We start from the raw sequence: 25,550 nt of genomic DNA on the forward strand, positions 1-25,550 counted from the left end.
AAAATATAAAAATAATATGTTTGCTTGTTATCAACAATAGATAAAAGTTTAGTAAATGTTTAGCAATAGCTGCAAGACCCCTGAATCTAACAAATCTGGCTTTTAACTTTCCATTATCATAATTTACAGATAATCTGAATAATCAAATTAAAGTAAACATTTTTCAATGGTGTATATAATAATATCTAAAATCATCCCTTTAACATAATGGGTGAATAATAAATGTTAAGAAGTAAGGTAAAATATTTCAATGATTAGTCTTCAAATAATTGCATTCAAAGTGTCTATGGTAAAATTTTCTAATCATATATCTAAAAGTGCTAAATACACCTCTCACGACATTTTATCAAGAGTAGGACAGTAGGAAGTCATCTTCTATGAACCCAACTTAGAGGCCTACTTTTGTCCATGAGCATCCCTTATTTCCTCAGTGCCAATTCCCTCCTCCTCTGCTGCCTGCCACTCCTAACAGGAATCCAGTTCTCTGAAACTTCAGTGTCTCGAAAACTTAGACGGATAATTTTATCCTTGCAGAACTTGTGTCCTTTCTCATAATCTCCATCCTTTCCCATGTCCTAGTTTCTCCTATTTACTTCTAGTAACCCAAATTCTAGACTGCCTTTCTGTACTATAAAGTTTACAGAGAAAAAAAACAATGTCTTGAAAACTCTTAATTCCTAACTCACTGGTTGTCCTAAGCCAACTACCACAGATATTTCTGCTGCTAGATAGCCCTATGGACCACAAGAAGCAACATAGGAAATTAAAACAAAGAACAGATTATGTACCTGGAAATTATAGACAAAAGAGCAAAGACACAAAGATATGCTTAAAAAGGAGTATAAGCGCCAAGAGCACATGCCATGTCAGGATGTCTAGAGTGGAATAACCATGATACAAGTTCCTTCACTGGCAGAGTGTTCAAGATGCTCAATAGGCAAGTACATGGCATAAGAAGGTTTTGATGTAATGTGGAATAGGTGTGAAGCATGAAAAATAGGCTTGTAAGAGTAAAGAAACTGAGAATCAGGGAAGACAAAAGCCCGAATTTAAGTAAAACTTACCAAAGATGGCTGACACTTGAGCCACTTCACATACAGTGTTGGTCTCAGAACAGAGTGGAAATCTGAGACTGCAGGATCTGCAGAAATAAAAGTAAAAAGAAAAAAAGAGGGAGAGAGAGAGACAAAGTAGGGGAAATGGAAGTTATCTTGCCTGCCACCTGTCTCTTGCAGCTATGCATAGCAATTTCCTGGTAAATTAATCTGGATAATTCATTAATTTTAAAAAGGAAAAGAAAGGAAAGAAAAATAATATTTTGGTAATTCAGTGTGTTTCCCAGTTATTTCTCAATTTAATCTATACTTATCAGACCTTACATATTCAAACTATATAAAATATAATTTCAAGTTGTGAACTATGCTAATCTTTGTATATAGATTAGAATAAATTTGTAAGATTTTAAAAATCAAAACATGAGATTCTATGATTTGTAGGTAATCTATGATAAAATCCATTACTTGTGTAGCCTAAAAATTTACTATTTAAAAAGACTGACTCATCTATATAGTAAATTAAAATCAAATTTTCATCTTAGGATAATCTGTATAGATTTAAAGCTGTACAGATTTAAATCTGTATTTAAAGATTTAAATACAGGTTGTCATTCTTGGTGATTCCTATAACAGTAAGAAAACCCTAATAAGCATAACTAATAGTCTTCTTTCCTACATGCTATGAGTTTTTTGTTTTTTTTCAAGTAACAAAACACACTGAGAGATTTCATTTCAAGAATATTTATCATTGTAGAACTCAGGGCCACAGAACTATAAAATACCTAGTTTGGTTTAGATAACATAAATACTAAATTTGTGCTTACTTTCTTTGCAGAAAGATATAATAATATTACATATGATTTTTAATCTGTTTTTCACCCTTAATTTGATGAATTCAGGATTCTGGATGATTAAGCCCAGTGCCATGGATTGAGTAACTGCATGCTCAGGCTAATAATTCTGAACATTAAAAGCTACAATTAAATAAAAAAAGTCAAACACAGGGTGAACACTCTATATCACATGTAAAATAATGTTCGATGAATTTTAAAACAACATATTCCTATAAAATTATGCATAGAACAGAAAAGATCTGAAGACCTTGAAGTTTTTAATAGACCCAAGTCCCCATCAAACATCTATGATTTAATGAAACTCTATTTGCAATATCATAAATATTAATGTACTTTGAATTCTAAATCCATTTTTCTCTGTTCTCTTAGAAATGTTAAATAACTAGGCAATTAACATCTTCAAGCACATGTCACTTGTACTTTTTCCACTCCCTAAGCAAGACTCTTATAAAAATGTTAAGAGTAGGAAAGAATGTTGTTGGTATTATGGTTTGTGGTATGTATTTGCTTTTCAATATAGACAGTGCTATCAGCATGAACAAGAACACTAGTTTTAATGCCTTTTTGTCAGTGTTATTATCTGTTCACAATGTGAATTTAACAAGTAGAATATTTTCATTTCTAAAAGAGCTAATTTTATTTGGCAGAAGCTTCATGCATATCAGCATCCTGTACATCAAATTTAGAAGTATTACCACTGCTGGGATCCTGGCAAGTAACTAAAAATTTCTGCTGTACCATTTGAACAATCTCTAAAAGAAGGTTCCATAGAATATCTGAATCAAAGGAGTTAACTGTCATTAATACAGAAGCAAAGAGGAGAGACACTTCTATGTCCTGAATTCCTACAACTCTTACCCTTCCTCCTTTTGCACTAACCATGCTGGCTTTCATGTTTTTCCTCACACCTATCAATCATTCAAGCTTGAAAGGTTCTGTACCAGATGTTGGTTCTCCCAAGAATACTCCTCTCTGCAACTCATATAGCTCATGCATCATTTTTTTCTTTAAGGTTTGCTCAAATATTACTTTATCAATGAAATCTTGCCCAAATTCAGCACCATTTCACCATTAGTCTGTCACTCCTCTCTCATTATTTCTTCTAAGTGCTTATCATCATTTTATATTATGGTGGTGATGGTTTAGTTGCTAAGTTGAATCCGACTCTTGCAATCCCATGGACTGTAGCCTGCCAGGCTCCTCCGTCTATGGGATTCTCCAGGCAAGAATACTGGAGTGGGTTGTCATTTACTTCTCCAGGGGATCTTCCTGACCCAGGAAAAGAACCCAGGTCTCCTGCACTGCAGGCAGATGATTTACCAACTGAGCTATGAGGGAAGCCCGCTTTACATTATAGTAATGTATTTAATTATTTTCTTTCTCCCTCTGCTAAAATGTAAGCACCATGTTAAACAGAAGCTTTGTGTTATGTCCATGTCTGAGTCTCCAGTGTTTAAAATGTACGTGGCCCACAGAGACTCAATATACACTTGTTGAATTAATGAACAGAATTGGAATTAGTACCTGTGGTAGTGATTTCTAAGAATCTATTGCAGCCCAACTTCCAGTTAGGTCCTATCAACGAGGCTGCTGAGGAAAGAGAGGTTCAGCAGTCTCAGCCACACAGCCTCACTGGCTCTGGCTCCAGGCAATGCAGAAGCAACAGCTGAGTTGTGGATTCCAGTCATGGCATAGATAAGTCCAACAGTTTCAGCAGTCCACTACAAGTAGTCCACTTGGGCTACAAGATCCCTTTAGATTTAGGAGGAGTGTGACTCCTGGCTTGCTGGAAAATGGACAGTCGGTAGTTTCAATAGCAGCACTCCAACATGGGGCTCTGGCTAACCATTTAACGTTTATACCCCGTCAGCCCCAGGGACAATGGTAGTTTCTTGTAGATACTGGTATTTTCATACATTTACTTCACCCTTTTACTCTCTGGTCCTTCTAACACATTTGTAAAAAGCTTGTTTTAATTCCTCTGTCTGAATTAACTAGGGAGGTTGTTGTTTTCCTACTAAACAAAACGGAACACCCACTGCTTTAAAAATATCTTTCTATATTAGTGTAACATTGTAAATCAACTGCGTTTCAATTAAAAATAAACAAAAATTTTAAAATAATTTTCTGATAAATATCTGCTCAATTTAACAGCAAGTGTGTCCATTCTACCCAATGCAGGATTCCTACATAATGTTAAAGAATTCCAAGAGGTATCCACTACCCTAGACCTTTCACGACTTTTTCTCCTTTTTTATTCTCTTTCAACATAATACTCTGCTATGTTAAATTAGTAATAAGTTTTATGACACCGGCATAATCATCCCACTTACTAGTAAAATGCAGTGTCTTTAATTCCTAGTATTTTTCTTATAAGCACAATAGGTAACAAGTACTTTTCAGGGCAATTTCCAACTTTTCTATTTACCAAAAGAAAAAGGGTACTATATACCCTCTATATTTAAGACATGGTTGGCAGAATCTGACACATAAATGCATATTAGTGAATATAACAGCATATTCAAATATTTTATAACACTAATATTCACTATGACTTGTTGGAAATTGATCAGTGGTCACTTCAAAACTCTTGAAAATTATAATTATACTTGTAGACTTGCAGCCAGAAAATGAAGCCTATATCCTCATTTTTTTCCTTGGCAAGAAGAATTATGTAGCACATCCCTTTCTACCTTTTTCCCCCTAAGGATCAAGACACCGGCATTATCAACTTGGCAACACAGGAAAGCTCTTGTTGTCCCTTCAATGTAAGTTTGGGCTTCCCTTATGACCAACCTAGACAGCATATTAAAAAGCAGAGACATTACTTTGTCAACAAAGATCCGTCTATTCAAGGCTATAGTTTTTCAAGTAGTCATGCATGGATGTGAGAGTTGGACTATAAAGAAAGCTGAGCGCCAAAGAATTGATGCTTTTGAACTGTGATACTGTAGAAGAATCTTGACTGTCTCTTGGACTGCAAGGAGATCTAACCAGTCCATCCTAAAGGAGATCAGTCCTGGGTGTTCATTGGAAGGACTCATGTTGAAGCTGAAACTCCAGTACTTTGGCCACCTGATGAGAAGAGAGCTGACTCATTTGAAAAGACCCTGATGCTGGGAAAGATTGAGGGCAGGAGGAGAAGGGGGTGACAGAGGATGAGATGGTTGGATGGCATCACTGACTCAACGGACATGGGTTTGGGTGAACTCTGGCAGTTGGTGATGGACAGGGAGGCCTGGTGTGCTGCGGTTCATGGGGTCTCAAAGAGTCAGACACGACTGAGCCACTGAACTGAACTGAACTGCGGTTCAGCTGGTAAAGAATCTGCCTGCAATGTGGGAGACCTGGGTTCGATCTCCAGGTCGGGATGACCCCTTGGAGAAGGAAACGGCAACGCATTCTAGTACTCTTGCCTGGAGAATTCCATGGACAGAGGAATGGGACAGGCTGCAGTCCATGGAATCACAAAGAGTCAGACACGACTGTGCGACTTACTTTCACTTTCTTTTCAATCTAAGTTTGTTATAAATCATGTAGTTTTATTTTTATTCTGTTTTGACAACCAAAATTTTAATATTTATGTCCCTTTTTAGAAGTCTAAGCATTTCCCTTACTTATTAAAAAGACAGGAAAATGAATGTGAATATCATCTATAATTCTACTTTTTAAATAAGAAGATATATAGTAAAAAATAAAATAAAAAATCATTTTCTCCCAGAGTTCTCTCAAACCAACCCTGAATTCAGTAAGCAATTGAATTACCACAGTATAATAAATTTGAGGTCACTCACCAAGTATTTTCTATCACTATATGTAAATTGTCCATATATATATACATATTTATGTGTAGGTATATGTGTGTGTGTATATATACATGACCAATGTGTGATTCCCTGGTGGCTCAGATAGGAAAGAGTCTGCCTATAATGCAGGAGACCTGGGTTTGATCCCTGGGTCAGGAAGATCCCCTGGAGAAGGAAATGACAACCCACTCCAGTATTTTTGCCTAGAAAATCCCATGGATAGAGGAGCCTGGCAGGCTACAGTCCACGGGGTGACAAAGAGTCAGACACGAATGAGCAACTTCACTTTCACTTTATATGGCCAATAATTTTGGCAGGTGTTATTTTAAGGTTAAAAAAGGTTGTGTTATGCATGCAGTTCTGAAATATCTGCTTTAATGTACCTATATATAACTTTCTTGACTATCTATCAATCTACACACACACACCAATTTTTTTTCCCTTTCCCAGTATAGGCACTCTTTCCTCATACTCAAGTATTTAGCATACTCTAGTATTTAGGCCTGCTGCAAGTTCCACGAATATACTTTGGGTTTATCTAAGAAGCCCAAGCAGAGTACTTCAGTACCTCCAGGCTGATGGGAGTCTCATGAATTGATAAAAACTGTATTGTCTTACTGAAGGCTTCATTCTCCATGAGTTCTAGCCTCTCCTAACATGCTCCCTCTAGACACAAAATGTCACAATAGAAATGATACAATTCTTTTCTACTCCCAGCCAAATGTGTAGTTAGAATCAATACTGATCACCATTTCCAATTTAGCCATGCAGTCAAGTTTATCATCAATCGGTGGCCTGACATATTAACACATTTTTCAGGCTAAGACTCAGAACATGGAAATCCATGGATATTCTAGCTTTTCATTTTGTTCACACAACACTGTAGGTTTTGCATAATAGTTACAGTACTCTGTAATAATGTCATTAATCAGTTGTTCTTTCAAATGTTTCCTTATGTCCTCCCGCTCATAAGCAGTAATTCTTTGAAATCAGTCTTTGAAGGGCCATGACTGACAGAGATGAATAGGATGCTTAATCGCACTGGCACACACCAGAGCCTATTCATGTGGCAAAAATCCTTTTTGTAAAACTTCTAAAACCATCAAATTATCCAGATAATAAAGAACTTCCAAAACCAAACATTTCTTTCTATGTTTGTGATCACAGACACACAGATTATATCTCTGTACCTCAAAAGCCCCTTCTCTTTCTGTCCCTGTTTTCTATATTCTTATATACACTGTATTCACTTTCTTATTCTTTATTCCTCTATCTTGATTATAACTTAACTTGCAATTACTTTGAATTGAGGATCTTAAAAAGAAAATTCTATACTTTCCCTGTAAAAAAGCTATCATCAAGATTGTTGTTGTTGTTGTTAAGTCACTCAGTCATGTATGACTCTTTGCAACCCTATGGACTGTAGCATGCCAGGCTTCCCTGTCTTCACAATCTCACAGGGTTTGAACAAACTCATGTCCATTGAGACAGTGATGCCATCCAGCCATTTCATCCTCTATCACCTCCTTTTCCTCTTGCCCTCAATCTTTCCCAGCATCAAGGTCTTTTCCAATGAGTTGGCTCTTCCCAACAAGTGACCAAAGTACTGGAGTTTCAGCATCAGTCCTTCCAATGAATATTCAGTTTAATATACTTTAGGATTGGCTGGTTTGATCTCCCTGGTGTCCAAGTGACCCTCAAGAGTCTTCTCCAGCATCACAGTTTGCAAGCCTCAATTCTTTGGCACTCAGCCTTCTTTACAGTCCAAATTTCACATCCATACACGGCTACTAGAAAAACCAGAGCTTTGACTGTAGGGTAAGGGAGTTAGAGACGGTGAGGTTCAGAAAAAGAACGAGACAGGCACTTTACAAGAACAGCTTACCTTTAATGAGGTGAGAAGGCTTAGCAGTCAGATTAGTGAGCTGCTGCACTAACCCAAGAAAAAAGTACGTATATATACGCATATATGTGGGAATCTACTGTCTTAGGGTAAACAGCTCGGGCAAGGAATTCTGGAGATCAGTCAAAGCCTGGGACCAGCTGGGAGCTGGGCGTAATCAAACTTAATGTTCATTTTTTTCTTCAGTGAGACAGTTCTTTGCTTTGTATAGAATGATGGGGAGGACCCAGAAGGGAATTTTAACTCCAGGCTATTTTGAGCCATGTAACTTTCCTTCATTGACTATATGGACCTTTGTTGGCAAATGATATTTCCACTTTTTTAATATGCTGTCTAGGTTTGTCATAGCTTTTCTTCCAAGGAGCAAGCATCTTTTAATTTCATGGCTGTAGTCACTGTCTATAGTGATTTTGGAGCCTAAGAAAATAAAGTCTGTCACTATTTTAATTTTTTCCCCATCTATTTGCCATGAAGGGTAATCATCAGGATTAGTGGAACTTTTTTTTTTTTGGTAAAGAACACTTAAGCCTCCTTTCAAAATATTTTCAATAATATTCTGAAGATATCCAATAACATTTAATATCATTTGTAGTAATCCAAGCACCCTGGATTAAAGGGACATGTGTACGAGAATAATATTTAATTTGTTACATAAGAGGCTTTAACTTAAACAAATAATACCTTTTACATTTTCTTCTAAATTATACATGCAGTTTCTCCCCGCCACAGGATTATGCAAAACAGAACCCCAATTTGCAGTCAACTAACTGGATTATTATCCTCCCCCTCCTTAGCTCAGTGACTATGAAACATTAACCACGAGTGAAAGAAGCTCTGTCTGATCATTATGTTTACCTGTGCTGAGGCATGTGAGAAACACAATTATTCCAATTACCAATAAGAAGATCAGTAAATTAATAAATAGCTAGAAGGATTTAATACCCTGCTTATATTTATTATCCCAAAGTAATCATTAGTAATGCTCACCTCTTCTTCAAAGGGAACTATCTTGGATAATAGTTTACTTTGTCACTGAGTCACAGCGCAGGATAGACCAAACCCTGACAGAGGGAAACACCCAGAGGACCACAAAGCGCTAACAGAAAATGATTACATGTCTCCATCATTTCAGAAACATTTCAAGATCATCTACATAAGGCTGTTGAAGGCCATAGCTAAACTGTGGATTAGGACTGCTTCCTAAACTTGGAAAAAGTATGCAAATTTCCCAAATTCCTTTATTTCCATTATCCTCTGTGTGGAATTTAACAGCACATCTTTAAATTTTACTAAAAACAGGATTCTCTAGGACAACAGGACTACTGCTTACAATGAAATATTAAAAGACAGAAGACATGGAGCAATTATTTTGCCAGCATATAACTATAACTCTCCTTAGCTTTTCAGCTACTTCTTGATGAGTACATACTGGATGATATACACAGAACATCAGATGCTGACCTTGAAAAAAGAAACAGACACTGAGAAACAATACTGACTTCATATTGAATCAGCCCGCATATTTTACTGTCATATTGTTCTACTTTAAATCATGAGTATACCTTCTAAACCACTACAAAAATTAATATGCTGACATGCCCTGGGTTGAATAGTGACCCCACAAACTTCACATTCGTCTAGAACCTGTAAAAATGACTTCATCTGAAATAGAAAGTCATCTGAAATGACTTTCTCTGTAATCAAGATAAGATCATAATGAGTTAGGGTACCCCCTAAATCCAGTGACTGGTGTCCATTTCAGGAAGCCCTGTGAAGACACAGATACACACAGAGAAGACAGCCACAGAAACGCGGAGGCAAAAATAGTAGTAGTTAGTTGCTCAATCGTGTCCGACTCTGTGACCCCAGAGACTGTAGCTCACCTGTCCATGGGATTCTCTGTCCATGGGATTCTCCAGGAAAGAACACTGGAGTGGATTGCCATTCCCTTCTCCAGAGGATCTTCCCAACCCAGGGATTGAACCTGAGTCTCCTGCATTGCAATCAGATTCTTTACCATTTGAGCTAACGGAGAGACACAATTAGAAGCCAAGGGAAGCCAAAGATTAATGGCCAATACCACAAGTTCGGAAGATGCAAAGAAGGACTCTTTCCTAGAGTCTTCAGAGGGAGCTTGACAGTGACAACGCCTTGATTTCAGACTTCTGGCCTCCAAAACTATGAGAAAATAAGCTGCTATTGTTTTAAGCCACCAACCTGTGAAAATTTATTGCAGTAGCCTAGGAAACTAGTACATGATAAGCACAGACAAATATCAGCACATAGTATATAATATTATCTATAATAATCACTGATTAGTTTGTCCTTTTAACTAGTGGGTTACTAAAATTACATTTCTTACAAGTATACATAAAGAAGCACTGGTTCTACAAATTAAGTAATTTATAAAAGGGAAAAAAATGGGAATAAAAAAATCCCTTGCAATTTTGAGTGATTACTCTGACTCCCCAAATTAGACATACAATCATGAAAAGGAGGAGGAGATGCAGAAAGCAGGAAGGTATTGCTGGGGTTAAACTATGTTCTCTGTTGTTTATGCCATGACAAGTTACTTCTATCAGCAATGGTTTTCCCATTTCAGTATTAATCTATGTCCTTCACCTGGCTCACAATAAAATATTGATAATTTAGTATTAAATAATTATATAGGCAGAGTTCATTGCTTTAAGAGGAGAAGGAAATGGCAACCCACTTCAGTAGAGATTCCATGGATGGAGGAACCTGGTGGGCCATGGTCCATGGGGTCACAGAGAGTCAGACACGACGGAAGTGACTAAGCAGGCACACATTGCTTTAAGATTAAAAACAGTTTGGACAATGATGGTAAAGCATTATCTAAAAGCTGCCCTCTGTCTCTATGTTTTGTCCTAGTTAAGGTTAAATTCCAATTATGTATCATTTGTTTTAATAGATATTTCCTTCCTTAATAATATTACTTCAAATACTAGTTTCTTTAGTAAAATTTACTTCAAAACAGGTAACTGCAACAATATTAATTACTTAAAACCCCAGTAATATAAAATTTTTACTATCAATAGTTTTTCTTTTCATTCACTTTTATGTTGTGAAGTCTTAAGACTTTAGGATTAAAAAGTTATGAATTGAGGGACAAGACATTTTTGCCTTAAGAGCCTTCTGGCACAAAATGGCAGTATTGGCAAGTCTACCATTGAAAAAAAAATTGGTTTATTCCTCCACACTATACTTTACCTTGATTGGGCAAAGGCAGAAATTACCAAATCAGACAAATTTTGAGGCCAAAAATCACTGTGGAGATTTCTATAACATTGTCCACATTATCAATCAGCACATTCACAGAATATTTATGAATTCTGGAACCCATGTTTAAAGATTCTCACATAAACGACATATGAACTACACTTTAATTAAAATTAGTTAGTACCCTCCTCCTCCCAGGTAGCTCAGTGGTAAAGAATTGCCTGCCAGTGTAGGAGATGCCAGAGATGGGTTCCGACGATCCCCTCTAGAAGAAAATGGCAAATGACTCCAATATTTTTGCATGGAAAAATGCCATGGACAGAGGCACCTGGTGGGTACAGTCCATGGGGTTGCAAAGAATTGGACACAACTGAAATGGTACAACACTGAATTTTGCTGTTCTTTCTAATATATGCAGCTACATTAGAATTCCTGATTATATTTGTTAACATCTGCTCAGAGACAAGTGACACATTTCTTTTTAGGCAGAAGGAAATGGACTACAGAAAAATATAATTTGAAGACACTGGGTGCAGACTGCTTTTATAAATGAACAATGAGTCTACAAATAGTCTCAGTTCACAGCTGAGACTACAGAAAGATGCCTTTAAGACTGAATAACATCCTCCTTGCTTTCTAGGCGTAAATCTAAAGAACCAGAGCAAATGGTACCTTGCCCTCTTTTTTATCCACTGTGGTCTGTTGCTGGAACCTACTAAGATTTGGTTCAACGTAAATTAGATAATGAGGAAATAGCTGCTTTGAGAAGAAATTTTGGCTGTTAATATACACAGCAAAATCACTACTCAGCATCAAGAGCCTCAGTAAGCAGAGAGGGCCAGAGAGTGTGTATGTGTGTGTGTGTAGGGGAGGTGTGGTAGTGATCTGAAGCTCAGCATAAAACACTTACTGATTGCAACTGGTGCTAATACAAAAACTTTGTTATCAATGTATTGGTATGGGAATAATAATAAAATACATTTCTAAAAATCACACTACCTTTTTATTACAATAAAACTGCAACAACTGGTTTTATATGATTTTTTCCTAAAATCATATACCATTAATTATATTGGGAGAAATAACTATTTTAATTTTGTGGTAGGATTTTAATGACTAATAGGATAGAGGACAGACATATTGTTTATATTTTTTAAAAAAACTGATCATCTTAAATGCCTTTTTGCAAAAGGCTAGATGTAACATTTTGAATAGATGATTTGCACTTAAAAATCAACAAAGTTAATAAATAAATGAAAAATTTACAAAAACCAACATGTACATAACAGGTCTTCTATCAGACTTTTAATGAATAGTTGCTGGATGGATGGATAGATAATATTTAGAAGATTAATGACACTACTGAATAAATACCAACCATCCTTTCCTCTCTCAATCACAATTTTTACCATTTGAATTAAGGCAGTTTTTCTTATTTTTTATGTCAATTATAATTAACATCTCAGTATCTAATAAAATTCTGCATATTCTTCTTTTTAATCTCAGAAAACATACAGTGGTCTTTTAAGGTATATTTCTAAATATATTTAATCTATATTAATTTTATATATTAAGCCCTGGATTCCAGGGGTATCCTGAAATAATTTTCTACTAGTATTTGATGTTTGGGAAAATTTCAACACTAAACCACTCTAAATCCTTTTAAAATTATACTGCAGGACAAATTAATAAAATATGTACTAGAACATAAAATAAACATTTAGTAAATATCAATTTTAACATTTAAAGCAATATCTACCTACTTTAGAGAACTTTAAAAAATACAAAATATGAACAAAATCACCATATGCTCATGACCTATAGTCAGACATTCTTAATAAGTGGTTTTATTTCCTTTCATGTTATTACAGCATACACATTTTATAAATAAAGATTAGAAATGTTTTGCTCTTTACTTATTATTATACAGGACAGCATTCTAATGCTACTGAAGTCAATACCACACATATAATTTTAATGACTCTGTAATATACAACTCTATCATCCTAGCATACAATCTCATCCTTAATTTTACCTCAAGATTCAAGGTGTCTGCTGAAACTCTAAGACATTCTATCTGATTCTTGACAGCAAAAAGCTGACTTCTAGCTGACAGAGCTCATTTTAAGTAACTTTCCTGGGAATTCCACAAAACACCTCTATTTACATCTCATTGGCTAGAATAGTATTTTGGTCACAACTAATGATCTTCCCCCGGTGGCTCAGCTGTAAAGAATCTGCCTACCAATGCAGAAGACTTGGGTAAGAAGATTCCCTGGAGAAGGAAATTGCAACCCGCTCCAGTATTCTTGCATGGGAAATCCCATGGACAGAAGAGCCTGGAAGGCTACAGTCCATGGGGTCGCAAGAGTAGGACATGACTTAAGGACTAAACAACAATTGCAAAATACACTAGAAACTGAAGGGTTTTTTAGCTGGATATAGTACTTCTCAAATTTAAGGTTCTGTGGATGAGAGCTTAAAAAAAAGAAGAGGAGAATTAATATTGTCTGATAACGGGCAATTTAGTTTAGTCACCTAACGTCCATTTCTTCTTCTTCCCAGAATTACTTATATTTTCCACCTTCTGAGCAGTTAGGTGCACTCATGTGGATGTGTTGTGAAAGTGAAAGTTATCCAGTGTGTCCGACTCTTTGGGACCCCATGGACTATGTAGTCCATGGAATTCTCCAGGCCAGAATACTGGAGTGGGTAGCCTTTCCCTTCTCCAGGGATCTTCCCAAAACAGGGATCAAACCCAGGTCTGTCGCATTGCAGGTGGATTCTTTACCAGCTGAGCCACAAGGGAAGCCCAAGAATACTGGAGTGGGTAGCCTATCCCATCATCAGCGGATCTTCCCAACCCAGGAACTGAACTGGGGTCTCCCCCATTGCAGGTGGATTCCTTACCAGCTGAGTTATGAGGGAAGCCCATTGTTGTATATATTGCTACCTAATTAGAAGGGAAATGAAGACTAAGCTAAGCATTACATTTATGAACATAACAGTTTTTTGTTTTTGTTCTTTTTTTGCTAAAATAAAGTCAGCCACTTTAAGAATCTAATTTGCTTACTGTGGTACATTAGATAAAAAATACTAATTGCATGGAATACAGAGTACAGAACCTATTTAACATTTAACACTGACCTATGCTTTTTGAAAGCTCAACTGGTTAGTATAAATTCTATGAAGTTTGCAGTCCATCTATCAACCATTAAAAATCCATATGCTTCACTTTTTATTTTCATCTTAATAACAAGGTACAGTACCAATAACCATCTGGGGTTAATATTTCCCAGATGTGATTCAGATCATCAACTCTTCTAAACTGATCATTAATTCTTTGGAAGGGTATTATGTCTTGATTGGTGTTGCTTAAATACTTATAAGCTCTTTAATGATCTTTTTATTTCATAGGTAAATATCTTTCTCACCCACCTTTCAATATCAATTTTAGTGAGAAAATGGCTAAGAAGAAGATGAATGGATTGTGTGAAATATGAAAATGAGAGTAAAGGTATATACTTTTTCACTTGTACTCAAAACCAATCCTGAATAAGAGAGTTAAATTTTCACAATCATTTGGTCTTTTTTGGGCACATCTGATTATGCCCAAAGTCAATAACAAATTGTTCCAGCATCAGTGAGAGCTGCATAATAAGCCTTTAACCAATATGCATGTTAAAATAATTTATCACTTGTACATCTGTTTAGTTATTCAACCAACTTTTACTGAACATTTGTCATATGGCATTCACTAACTGAAAGTGACACACCCAATCCATTCTTCCAACAGTTAAAAATCTAGCAAGAGACAGACTTTTAAACATCATGAGATAAATGCTGTGACATGCACTGAGTTCCTGGTGTCTTCGGAAAAGTTTCTGAATTCAACCTTTGGCAGTATAAGAGTTCTAATAAAAGACAGGAAAATTAGCCTCCAACTAATAAAAATAAATGAAAAAAAAAAAAGGCAAAAAAAAAAGACAGGAAATCTGCTGTCTTATAAAAATATATACGTTTGTATATAAACATAAATATATATATTATGATATATATATGTATGCATTTCATATATATATGAAAGCCAGAAAAGGTGGGAGTTGGCAATAGTACTTTCCAGATAAGTTCAACAGCATTGTCTTATATCCAGAGATAAGAGGAAATGAATTACATGAAAGAAACTACAAAAGTATCACAAAAAGGTAGAAGGTAGAGTGGCTGAAAATAAAACAAAGAGGAAACTGTGGGCCACAGGTTAAATGATGTAGGTAAGGGAAGCAGGGATTAGGCAGAATAGGGACATGGTTAGGTCTTTACTTTAGATGATCAGTTCTGGCAACAAGATGAAGGATGGATTGGAAAGGGGCAGAGAAGACCCAAAGTAAGTGGGCAATTTAAAACACAACCATGATAATTTGGAGAAGCCAAACTGATGCATTAGTGACAAAGACTGATTTGAAAGAGCTTTAGGAGGTAGAATCAATAGAATTTGGTAACTGGTCATGGAACTTCCTTGCTGGCTCAGTTGATAAAGAATCTGCCTGCTGTATAGGAAGACCTGAGTTCAGTCCCTGGGTCAGGAAGATCCCCTGGAGAAGAAAATGGCAACCCACTCCAGTATTTTTGTCTGGAAAATCCCATGGATAGAGGAGCCTGGTGGGCTACAGTCCATGGGGTCACAAGAGTCAGACACGACTTAGTGACTAAACCACCACGACTGGTCATAGGGCATACAGTTAGTCAATCACTCAAAATACAATTAAATTTATAAAAATATGTGGCCTACTATGCTTCATCTAGGTTAGTATTTCATTAATAATCCTTTAGGATTTCATGAGAGAATTAAACTTTGCATGTGCTTGCTTTGTATTGAGAAATAGACACTTGTATTTATAAATGAAATGATTTCTAAATATCTGGAATGACTCTATATTTAAAACAATTAGAACTTTCTGATAAAATCAGAACCTTAGCTTGGATTATATAATTTAGGAATTCATTTTAAAAGGACAACTGGAAACTTCTCTTAGAAGTAGGAAACTAAGTTAAAGTTTTATAACTAACAATGCAAAAATAAATAGGATAAAGAAAAGACTACATTATGTAAATCAAAAGTAGCTGGATTAAAGTAAACCATATCTTTTAAAATAGATATGTTTACAAGAAGACACCTTTAAGGCTACACATTAAAGAATACTGGAGATACTGGAAAATGAATAGCATATATACTTATTTTTCAGTTGCCCTGAGAATATGAAGCTAATTACAAATTTACAGATGTCAGAAAATACTTTCACATCTGATTTCTTAATTTGTTGTTACCTGCTTTTTCTCTTATTTCTCCACCTTCCCATGGAATTAATTTCATCATTATCCAATATATGTTCATTAAACTGGTGAAAAACAAGGCAGAAATCCATTTACTTACTTGCAGGGATTGCTATACGGGAAGGAGTATTCTGAGATAGTGCAGAGAGAAGTGTCACATCTCATGGTTGTTCAGGTATTAAATATTTAAAAATTTATGGATTCTAATGAATAATATTCATTCACCTGTTTGCCCAATTGCTTGCATGCAGGGGAGGTCATTTACCCATGCAAGAGTTGATAAAAGAAGGTCTATTGCTCTGGATGACTCATGTTCCTGTATTCTCCTCAAGGAGCCCTAACTTCCATGGCTTTTCACATTTCCTGCTGCCTATTTAATTTAATATACTGCTGCCTATTTTTTCTCCTGTCATCATTGTAGTCATCATCATCATCATCAAGTTTACAATCTGCCTTTACAATTTGGTAACTCAAGCAAATAGGATTTATTTTAAGAATGCTAAAGAACTGGGCTTGGAGATTTAGCAGCAACCTAGTCAGCTCCAGGAGTACTGACTACTCCACTCTTATTTTCTCATGATTTTTCTCTGCATGTGTTATGTTCTCCATGCTCCTAACTACTGACTGGTTGCCCTTTAACTGCTGTTTGTTTTGTTTTCCACTGTCTTAGAACATTTACTTGCACATGACTTTGGTTTATCAGAACTCCTCTGCTCTACTTTTTCATGCATGAATCTTTAAGTGTATCTTTATGACAGAAGTTTCTGATTGTAATTCTCTTCAGCTCTGAACTTAGAAACCCTAAATTCTTAAAAAAACAATGTGACTGATTTAGCCATTTATGGAAATCATAGGTGAAAGGTAACAGGTAGCTGATTAGCCATTAATTAGATGTTTTTTGACCAGGTGTCTACCTTTGTCTCATTAAGTTACAGTTGAGGGAATAGGGCATCCAGGCACTAACCATAGTGGAGACTCAATATGCCTCTTGGTTAATTTACTGATGGTATGAGGACAAACTAAAATTTCTCTGTGTTTCCTAGATGGCTCAGTGGTAAAGAATCCACCTACCAATGCAGGAGATGCAGGTTCAATCCCTGAGTGGGAAAGATCCTTTGCGGAAAGAAATGGCAACCCACTCCAGTATTCTTGCTTCAGAAATTACATGAAGGGAGGGGCCTGGTAGGCTACAGTCCACAGGGTTACAAAAGAGTCAAACATGAATTAGCAACTAAACATTTATCTAATTGTGTTATCTAATGTCTGTAACATTTCTAATATACTTATTTCGATAAGGGAGTTTTGGGTTGGACTACTCTATATTTTATGGGCACCTGGTACCTTCACTTCTTGGAAAATAGATGAGGAAACAATGGAAATAGTGGCAGACTTTATTTTGGGGGGCTTGAAAATCACTAGAGATGGTGACCACAACCATGAAATTAAAAGACGCTTGCTCCTTGGAAGAAAACCTATAATCAACCTAGACAGCATATTAAAAAGCAGAGACATTACTTTGTCAACAAAGGTCAATTTAGTCAAAGCTATAGTTTTTCCAGTAGTCATGTAAGGATGTGAGAGTTGAACTATAAAGAAGCTGAGAACCAAAGAATCGATGCTTTTGAACTGTGGTATTGGAGAAGACTCTTGAGAGTCCCTTGGACCACAGAGAGATCCAACCAGTCAATCCTAAAGGAAATTAGTCCTGAATATTCATTGGAAAGGCTGATGCTGAAGCTGAAACTCCAATATTTTGGCCACTTGATGTGAAGAACTGACTCATTGGAAAAAATCCTGATGCTGGGAAAGATTGAAGGCAGGAGGATAAGGGGAGGACAGAGGATGAGATGGTTGGATGGCATCACTGACTCGATGGACATAAGTTTGAGCAAGCTCCAGGAGTTGGTGATGGACAATGAAGCCTCATGTGCTGCAGTCCATAGGGTTGCAAAGAGTCGGACATGACTGAGTGACTGAACTGAACTCTATATTTCACTCTTTAGCTACAGTCAATGACAAATACATGAAAGATGTAGTTAATAACAATGAAACATGAAAGAATAGACTCCAACTAAATACACTAGGGGAATATTTCTTTAGTTCTTTTCTAAGAGAAAAAAAAATGTAAATATAAACATGCACCAAATATTGTTATGACACTGACTAAATGACTAAACTTAAAAATTAACCATTTTTAGCTTTGGGATATCCTTTTCCCTTCAAAGATGAATTAATATACTTTTTAGCACTTTCCAATAACCACATATCTTTTGACACAAAATCTGTATCATTGTAAGAACACTATAACTAGGTTAAGACTGCACTTGAGTAAATGTATAGATTATTTTACACTCCCCATAGCACCAATCACAATGTTGAAAATCAGTTCATGGTACACTGAGTGGCTGACAATCCTGGTTTTGAGACTGAGTGACCCTGGTATTGCAGAAGGCAACGGCACCCCACTCCAGTACTCTGCCTGTAAAATCCCATGAATGGAGGCACCTGGTGGGCTGCAGTCCATGGGGTTGCTAGGAGTCAGAGACAACTGAGCGACTTCACTTTCACTTTTCACTTTCATGCACTGGAGAAGGAAATGGCAGCCCACTCCAGTGTTCTTGCCCGGAGAATCCCAGGGATCGGGGAGCCTGGTGGGCTGCCGTCTACAGGGTCACACAGAGTTGGACACGACTGAAGTGACTTAGCAGCAGCAGACCCTGGTTTTAGTACTAGCTGAATGTCACTAGACACTTGGGCACATGATATTACTTTTCTCAGGTTCAGGGTTTTTTTCATTTGTAAAATGGTGCTAATAATACTTACTTCACATAGATATTATTTGGATTAAATGAAAAATATATAAAATGTTTAAGTACAGTTCTTACTGTCGACTCATGACAATATTTGAATGTTTTGGGGGAGGATTTTATTAGGTCTCCTGTGAAGTCAAGATATGTGGGGTTAAATTTTGACAAGCTCTTGGGTGTGTCATGGTTCACTATTCAAATTGTGTCATGAGCAACTCCCAAGTCCTGCTTTATTGGCAGAATGACAGTAGTAATGTCATGCAATCAAAGGCATAAAAGCTTGATTCATTTTTAGATTAAATGAACTTAAAAATAAAACCATCTACTACCAGTAGTGATTGAAGTGATGAGAAAGTGAAAAATTCAGAAAGTTCTTTGTATAAAACCAGAAGGCAGAGGAAATTAAGCATAGTCATAATTTGTGAAACTCTATAAACAAAGGTTTCAGCCACTTCTAACAATATAATATTGATAATAGTTGAAAATGTAAATTAATCCCTTTGAAATATGCCAGATCATTTGGCTCTTCTTAACAAGGCCTGATCTGAGGATAATGTACTTTACCAGGGCCCTAACTGCCTACTGGGATCTGGGGTTTTAACAGAGCCTAACCTACCCAAAATAGATGGAGAAACAGTGGAAACAGTGTCAGACTTTACTTTTTTGGGCTCCAAAATCACTGCAGATGGTGACTGCAGCCATGAAATTAAAAGACGCTTACTCCTTGGAAGGGAAGTTATGACCAACCTAGACAGCATATTAAAAAGCAGAGACATTACTTTGCCAACAAAGGTCTGTCTAATCAAGGCTATGGTTTTTTCCAGTGGTCATGTATGGATGTGAGAGTTGGACTGTGAAGAAAGCTGAGCACTGACAAACTGATGCTTTTGAACTGTGGTGTTGGAGAAGACTCTTCAGAGTCCCTTGGACTGCAAGGAGATCCAACCAGTCCATCCTGAAGGAGATCAGTCCTGGGTGTTCACTGGAAGGACTGATGCTGAAGCTGAAACTCCAATACTTTTGGCCACCTCATGCGAAGGGTTGATTCATTGGAAAAGACCCTGATGCTGGGAGGGATTGGGGGCAGGAGCAGAAGAGGATGACAGAAGATGAGATGGCTGGATGGCATCACCGACTCGATGGACATCAGTTTGAGTAAACTTCGGGAGTTGGTGATGGACAGGGAGGCCTGGCGTGCTGCAATTCATGGGGTCGCAAAGAGTCGGACACAACTGAGCAACTAAACTGAACTGAACCAAACTGAACCTACCCGAGGAAAGGAAAATATCCAGCTCCAACCAGTTCCAGACTTCTGTGTAGGGGAGGGAGAAACCCAACTTCAGCTCCCTCTAGCCATCCTGTCCACTTAATGAGGGAAAAGAAAATTGAGAAGCCCTGGTGAACTTCATAGTCCAGAGGTACAGGCTCACTAACAGACTCAAACTTAAATAGGACTACACAGCACCTTCCTTTCCCCCACACACTACCACTGCTTTACTAAAGGCCTAGTTACCTGAGTTCCTTTTACCCAGGTACCATGCCCACCTTTCAATTAAAATTTAAAAGATGTACTGACAGAAAAAAAAAATCGCTGTTTAAAGAGAAGAGACATCAGAACCAGAGTCGGGCATGGCATGAATGTTCAAATTATCAGATAAGGAATTATTAAAATCTATGGTTAATACACTAAGGGCTTTAGTGGTAACTTAAACAACAGGAAGAACAGAGGGATAATGTAATAAGCAAAGAGATGGAAGTCCTAAAACAAATCAAACAGTAATGGTAGAGATCAAGAACAATACAATGGAAAATGAAGAATGCCTCTAAGTGGCTCATTAGCAGACTGGGAATAACTGAGGCAAGAATCTCCGAGTGCGAGGCTAGGACAATGGAAACTTTGGAAACTAAAAAGTAATTTCTTTCAAATGTGAAACAATATGATTGAAATTAATCTGATGGACATTTGGAAAACTACCATATACATTGTTAAGTTTCTCAGAGGAAAAAAACTATTTAGGTATCAGTATTGAAAACAGTAACTGAACATCCATTTTTAACATTAAATTATCACTAAAGCTTATATTCTCAGAATTCAAACACATACATGTAGTTTTGGATAATTTCAATGTAGTATAAAATGTACAAAAATGCAGCCAAAATCAGGTACTATAATAAATTGGTTCTTCCTATATGAAACGCATAAAATAGCTATTAGGTGTTCTATTCGCTATTGTCAACAAATTCTACTTTGAGTTTTCAACTTAGGAACAATGCTATTAGAAAATAATAGGATCTGATATATGAAATAAACTATCTACACAGTTTAATTTCAATATAAGCCTCTTTTATTATAAAAATCATTAATTTTTTTCAATATAAGAATCATTAGTAATTGAAATGCTAGGTTTACTCATAGCTTTCATCTAGGCATGAATGATTTATCCCTATTTTCCTATCTCAGAGTAAATTTCCTAAAACTAATTCACTATATTTAACAGATAAGATCACATTCTTTCTATGGCCTTACATTATTCAAACCCTAAAGATCATCTATGTCATACATGTATGAAATACATATAATATACATTTGAAACCAATGTTTGGCATCTGAGAAAGTTTTCTAATCTCTGTCATAGTCAACATAAAATGCAGCTTACTTTCCAATAGCACTTTTTCTTCCTATTAACATTCAGTTGTCTCTTAAAACTTTGTTAAAGCTACTTTACTGTTGAAAGGGAAATTAGATTTTGAATACTGAAGTGCATAAATCTGTGTCCATTCAACCTTGTAAACTAGATCTGATCTATATGCATACAGTAGTAGCCAAAAGAGGAGAGGGGGGAAAAAAAAATCCAGAACAAGCAAATATTTCATTTCCTTACTAAAAATACTACTATAAACAAAAATAAATGGTGAAAATATTTCAGGTGAGTCAATAGAATGCTTAAAAATAAATTTTTTTCCATCAACATTAAGTATATATACTCTTAGATATAAATTATATAATATTTTATGGAATTATATTATGAAATATATGCTTTAACTATCAGGTTTTATTAAGTATATATACCTTTAAGTGCCATAATGTGGCTATCCAAAAACATTATCTTTACAATTACAGTATTAAAACAAAAAAGCCACATGGCTATTAAAGTTTAAGAAGTATCAAATATAACTACTTAGTCTCAAGGAAAACAATATAAGGTTTTAATCATGAAAGTCTTTTTATTTTTCTGGTTAATTGCAGTTACTTTTTATTAGTAAGAGTTAATATTGAGACAAGGTGCCCCAATATGACAAACTCCTACTGTGTGTGGCACCGAACAGGGACTGTTATATAAAGGGTATTAAGGATTTGAATGTCAAATTTAACTAATATACCCTCTTATTGTATTCCTTTACATTTACAGTTTTATATATTTGTTAAAAATAAACTGAATAAATAAAGGCATCAACGAAAAGGAGTAAACCTGAGAGTTAATGTGTCAAGAAAATTTATATAATTTTATTTAATACATTTTCAGATTATGAGAACAAACTCACAAGACGCATATTTTTTAATTGCTTATTTTGTACAAAGTTACTGCATGAGCTATATCTTTTGTGTTTCTTTTTTGTTATTAGCATTGAAATACCATGACTTCTTAAAAACTATCTGTCTCCCTCTCAGGAGACTTTCAAAATTGAAATAGTTTCTTCAGTTTTGCACATAGTAAAATTTAGTGTTAACCAGTTATTAGTTACTAATAGCAAATGGAAAATCCAGGGCATCTGCCTACACTTAATATTTGTGAAAACACTTTGATTGTATTCATATAACTTCTATAGTGCTGCACAAAAGTTTTTATTCATGTAGCATTCTTGCACTGATTATCACGGCACTCTGTCAGCTACTCTGCCAGATCATCATTTTACCTCCTTAGTGTAGTATGCTGACAAAGGATAGAAAGGACATTTACAGGCTAAAGTTATTAACAGATTTTAATGATGTAGACAGAAAACACTTAACATCAGACAGTGAGAGCACAGTGTCAAGAATTATAACCACTGGTTCCCCAATTCACTAATGTATTCATTCTTTTCTAAAGCAATCTCTATTCTCTATACAAATACAATTATTCAATTTCACTCTGTTCTCAACATATCAATAAAGCCTCTATTTTGAACATTATTTTCTAACAATGTTCCAAGTTGTCTTTCACTTCCAAGTATTGATATTATTGTCTTAAACAGAAGAAAACTTCAATAATTTTTGATTGCTCAAGAGAATTCAGAAAGTTTTTACTTTTATTTCTACTCACTGGGGTTGAGATACACAATATAGAAATCAATTCAGACACTGAAATTCAAAGTCTTCTACAATATAGCTAGATGAAAAGTACATTCTTGAGAAACATTTTTTATTGCTAATGATAGAAAGACTATTTAAATATATTTAAATACAAAGAATGTAGAAATACATTTAATAAGAACAGGACTCAATAAAGAAGTATGAAGATTAAAAGTACTGTATATGAACTTAGGTTCTCAAATCCCTGATCCCAAACAGCCTGGGACATGCTACTCTGATATCACAGAATTACAAAGTACAAAACTGGAAAAGATATTTAGGATGGCCCGATTCACCCCCTTTCCTTTTGTCATGAGGCTTCTGATTTCAGAAGTTGAGAGTATTCAGGATTACATGGTGCAAGATGGCAACTAGAACTTAGATCCCTTAGCTCCTAGCTGAATGCAGCTTATTCTGATTGTAAATTAAAATGGTAATATTTCCACAGCATTACTGGAATTCTCAGGACTGCCTTCTAAACCAGTTTAAAAATGACAGAGGAAACCTGTCACACTGCTTCATGTTGTCACTTTATATTTTAAAAAGCTTATGTAAATGGCTTACCAGGCTCAGCTGGTAAAGAATCCACATGCAATGCGGGAGACTCCACTTGGATTCCTGGGTCTGGAAGATCACCTGGATATGGGATAGGCAACCCACTCCAGTATTCTTGGGCTTCCCTTGTGGCTCAGAAAGTTAAGAATCTGCCTACAATGGCAGGAGACTTGGGTTTGATACCTGGGTTGGGAAGATCCCCTAGAGAAGGGAACGGCTACCCATTCCAGTATTCTGGCCTGGAGAATTCCATGGGCTATATAGTCCATGAGGTGGCAAAGAGTCAGACACGAATGAGCAACTTTCACTTACTATTCACCACATCTCTTCCCTTCAGACACACAAATTATTCTGAACATTCCTAAAACCTAATGCATACATTTAAGAATAGTGTGCCTGTCTTCAGGTCATTCTCTTTTCCTAAAAGGTGCTTCTACGCTCTCTTCAGCCCACCTGTGATTCCTTCAGTGTATAAGAAAGAGCTGATATGTTACATCCTACAACCAATTTTTCTTGACCAGAATTCATTCCTCCCTTTATTATTCTTTCACAAAACATTACTGAGAATTACCTGAAGATACTCTCATTGGCATTAAGACTGTGAAGACATTATTTCTAAACTTCAAAAGAGTACCTGACACCAAGAACATAAAACAGCAACTTGCTAAACTGAATTCAGGACATGAATTTTTTTAAAAAGTATATTTTCAATATTGGCAAAAATGAGTTGACAAGCATTTCAGAATAAATATATTTTCTTTTCATTCATTTTTGAAAGCCTAAAGAATCATTTGCTAGAGATTACTCGTCTATTTTTCATATTTGCTAAACAAAGGTGCTTACATTTGACTCAAATAACCTGAAATGGTTTTCTTTACAGGCACAAAATAAATACCTACTACTGTAACTACATCAGTCAGTATGTTACTATGGGTAAAATGGGCATTTTAAGTAAAAAAAAAAAAAGAATAAAAAATAAAATCAGTATGAGATAATTTACTAAGCCACATATTTTATATGATTTATAATGTAAATCATACAATATATAATTTTAAAAATATTTCTTAGTTCATGTCATTAAATGAAGAAAATCTTATCAATTTAAAAGTTATTCCTAGAAAATACTTTATTCAGAAAAACACCAGATATGCTTTATATCAAAAGATTGTCAAATACATCATCTAGTTGTCTTTACATATTTGTAAAACCAACTGAAGTAGTATCTCTGAGAAAAGGCAACTTTAGTTAAAATGGCCATTCAAATTACCATGGTTCAAAGTTTTTCCATCCTTTCTGCTTATCTACTCACTTGTTTTAACCTATAAATAGCACCGAGTAAAGCTCTATTCATGCAGAATGCTGAGCTGGATGACACAAAAGCTGGAATCAAGATTGCCAGGAGAAATCAGTAACCTCAGACACACAGATGACAACATCCTAATGGCAGAAAGTGAAGAACTAAAGAGCCTCTTGATGAAAGTGAAAAAGGAGAGTGAAAAAGTTGGCTTAAAACTCAACATTCCGAAAACTAAGATCATGGCATCTGGTCCCGTCACTTCCTGGCAAATGCATGGGGAAACAATGGAAACAGAAACTTTATTTTTGGGGGCTCCAATATCACTGCAGATGGTGACTGCAGCCATGAAATTAGGACATTTGCTCCTTGGAG

At 35.9% G+C, this 25,550-nt stretch overlaps 1 protein-coding gene across 9 annotated transcripts in view; it reads right to left on the reverse strand.

Moving 5' to 3' along the window:
- Window positions 1–25,550, reverse strand: part of EPHA6 (EPH receptor A6) — a 938,174-nt gene that overhangs the window by 834,988 nt on the left and 77,636 nt on the right. Inside the window, exon 3 of one of the 9 annotated variants that reach the window (XM_070455032.1) lies at window positions 1,065–1,141. The exons of the other annotated variants lie outside the window; for them this stretch is intronic. Within the exon in view, the coding sequence (XP_070311133.1) occupies window positions 1,065–1,141 (77 nt within the window). The remainder of the gene's footprint in view (window positions 1–1,064; window positions 1,142–25,550) is intronic. 9 annotated transcript variants of the gene reach the window in all.

Source organism: Odocoileus virginianus, chromosome 25 (genome assembly GCF_023699985.2).
Source record: "Odocoileus virginianus isolate 20LAN1187 ecotype Illinois chromosome 25, Ovbor_1.2, whole genome shotgun sequence".
NCBI lineage: Eukaryota > Metazoa > Chordata > Mammalia > Artiodactyla > Cervidae > Odocoileus > Odocoileus virginianus.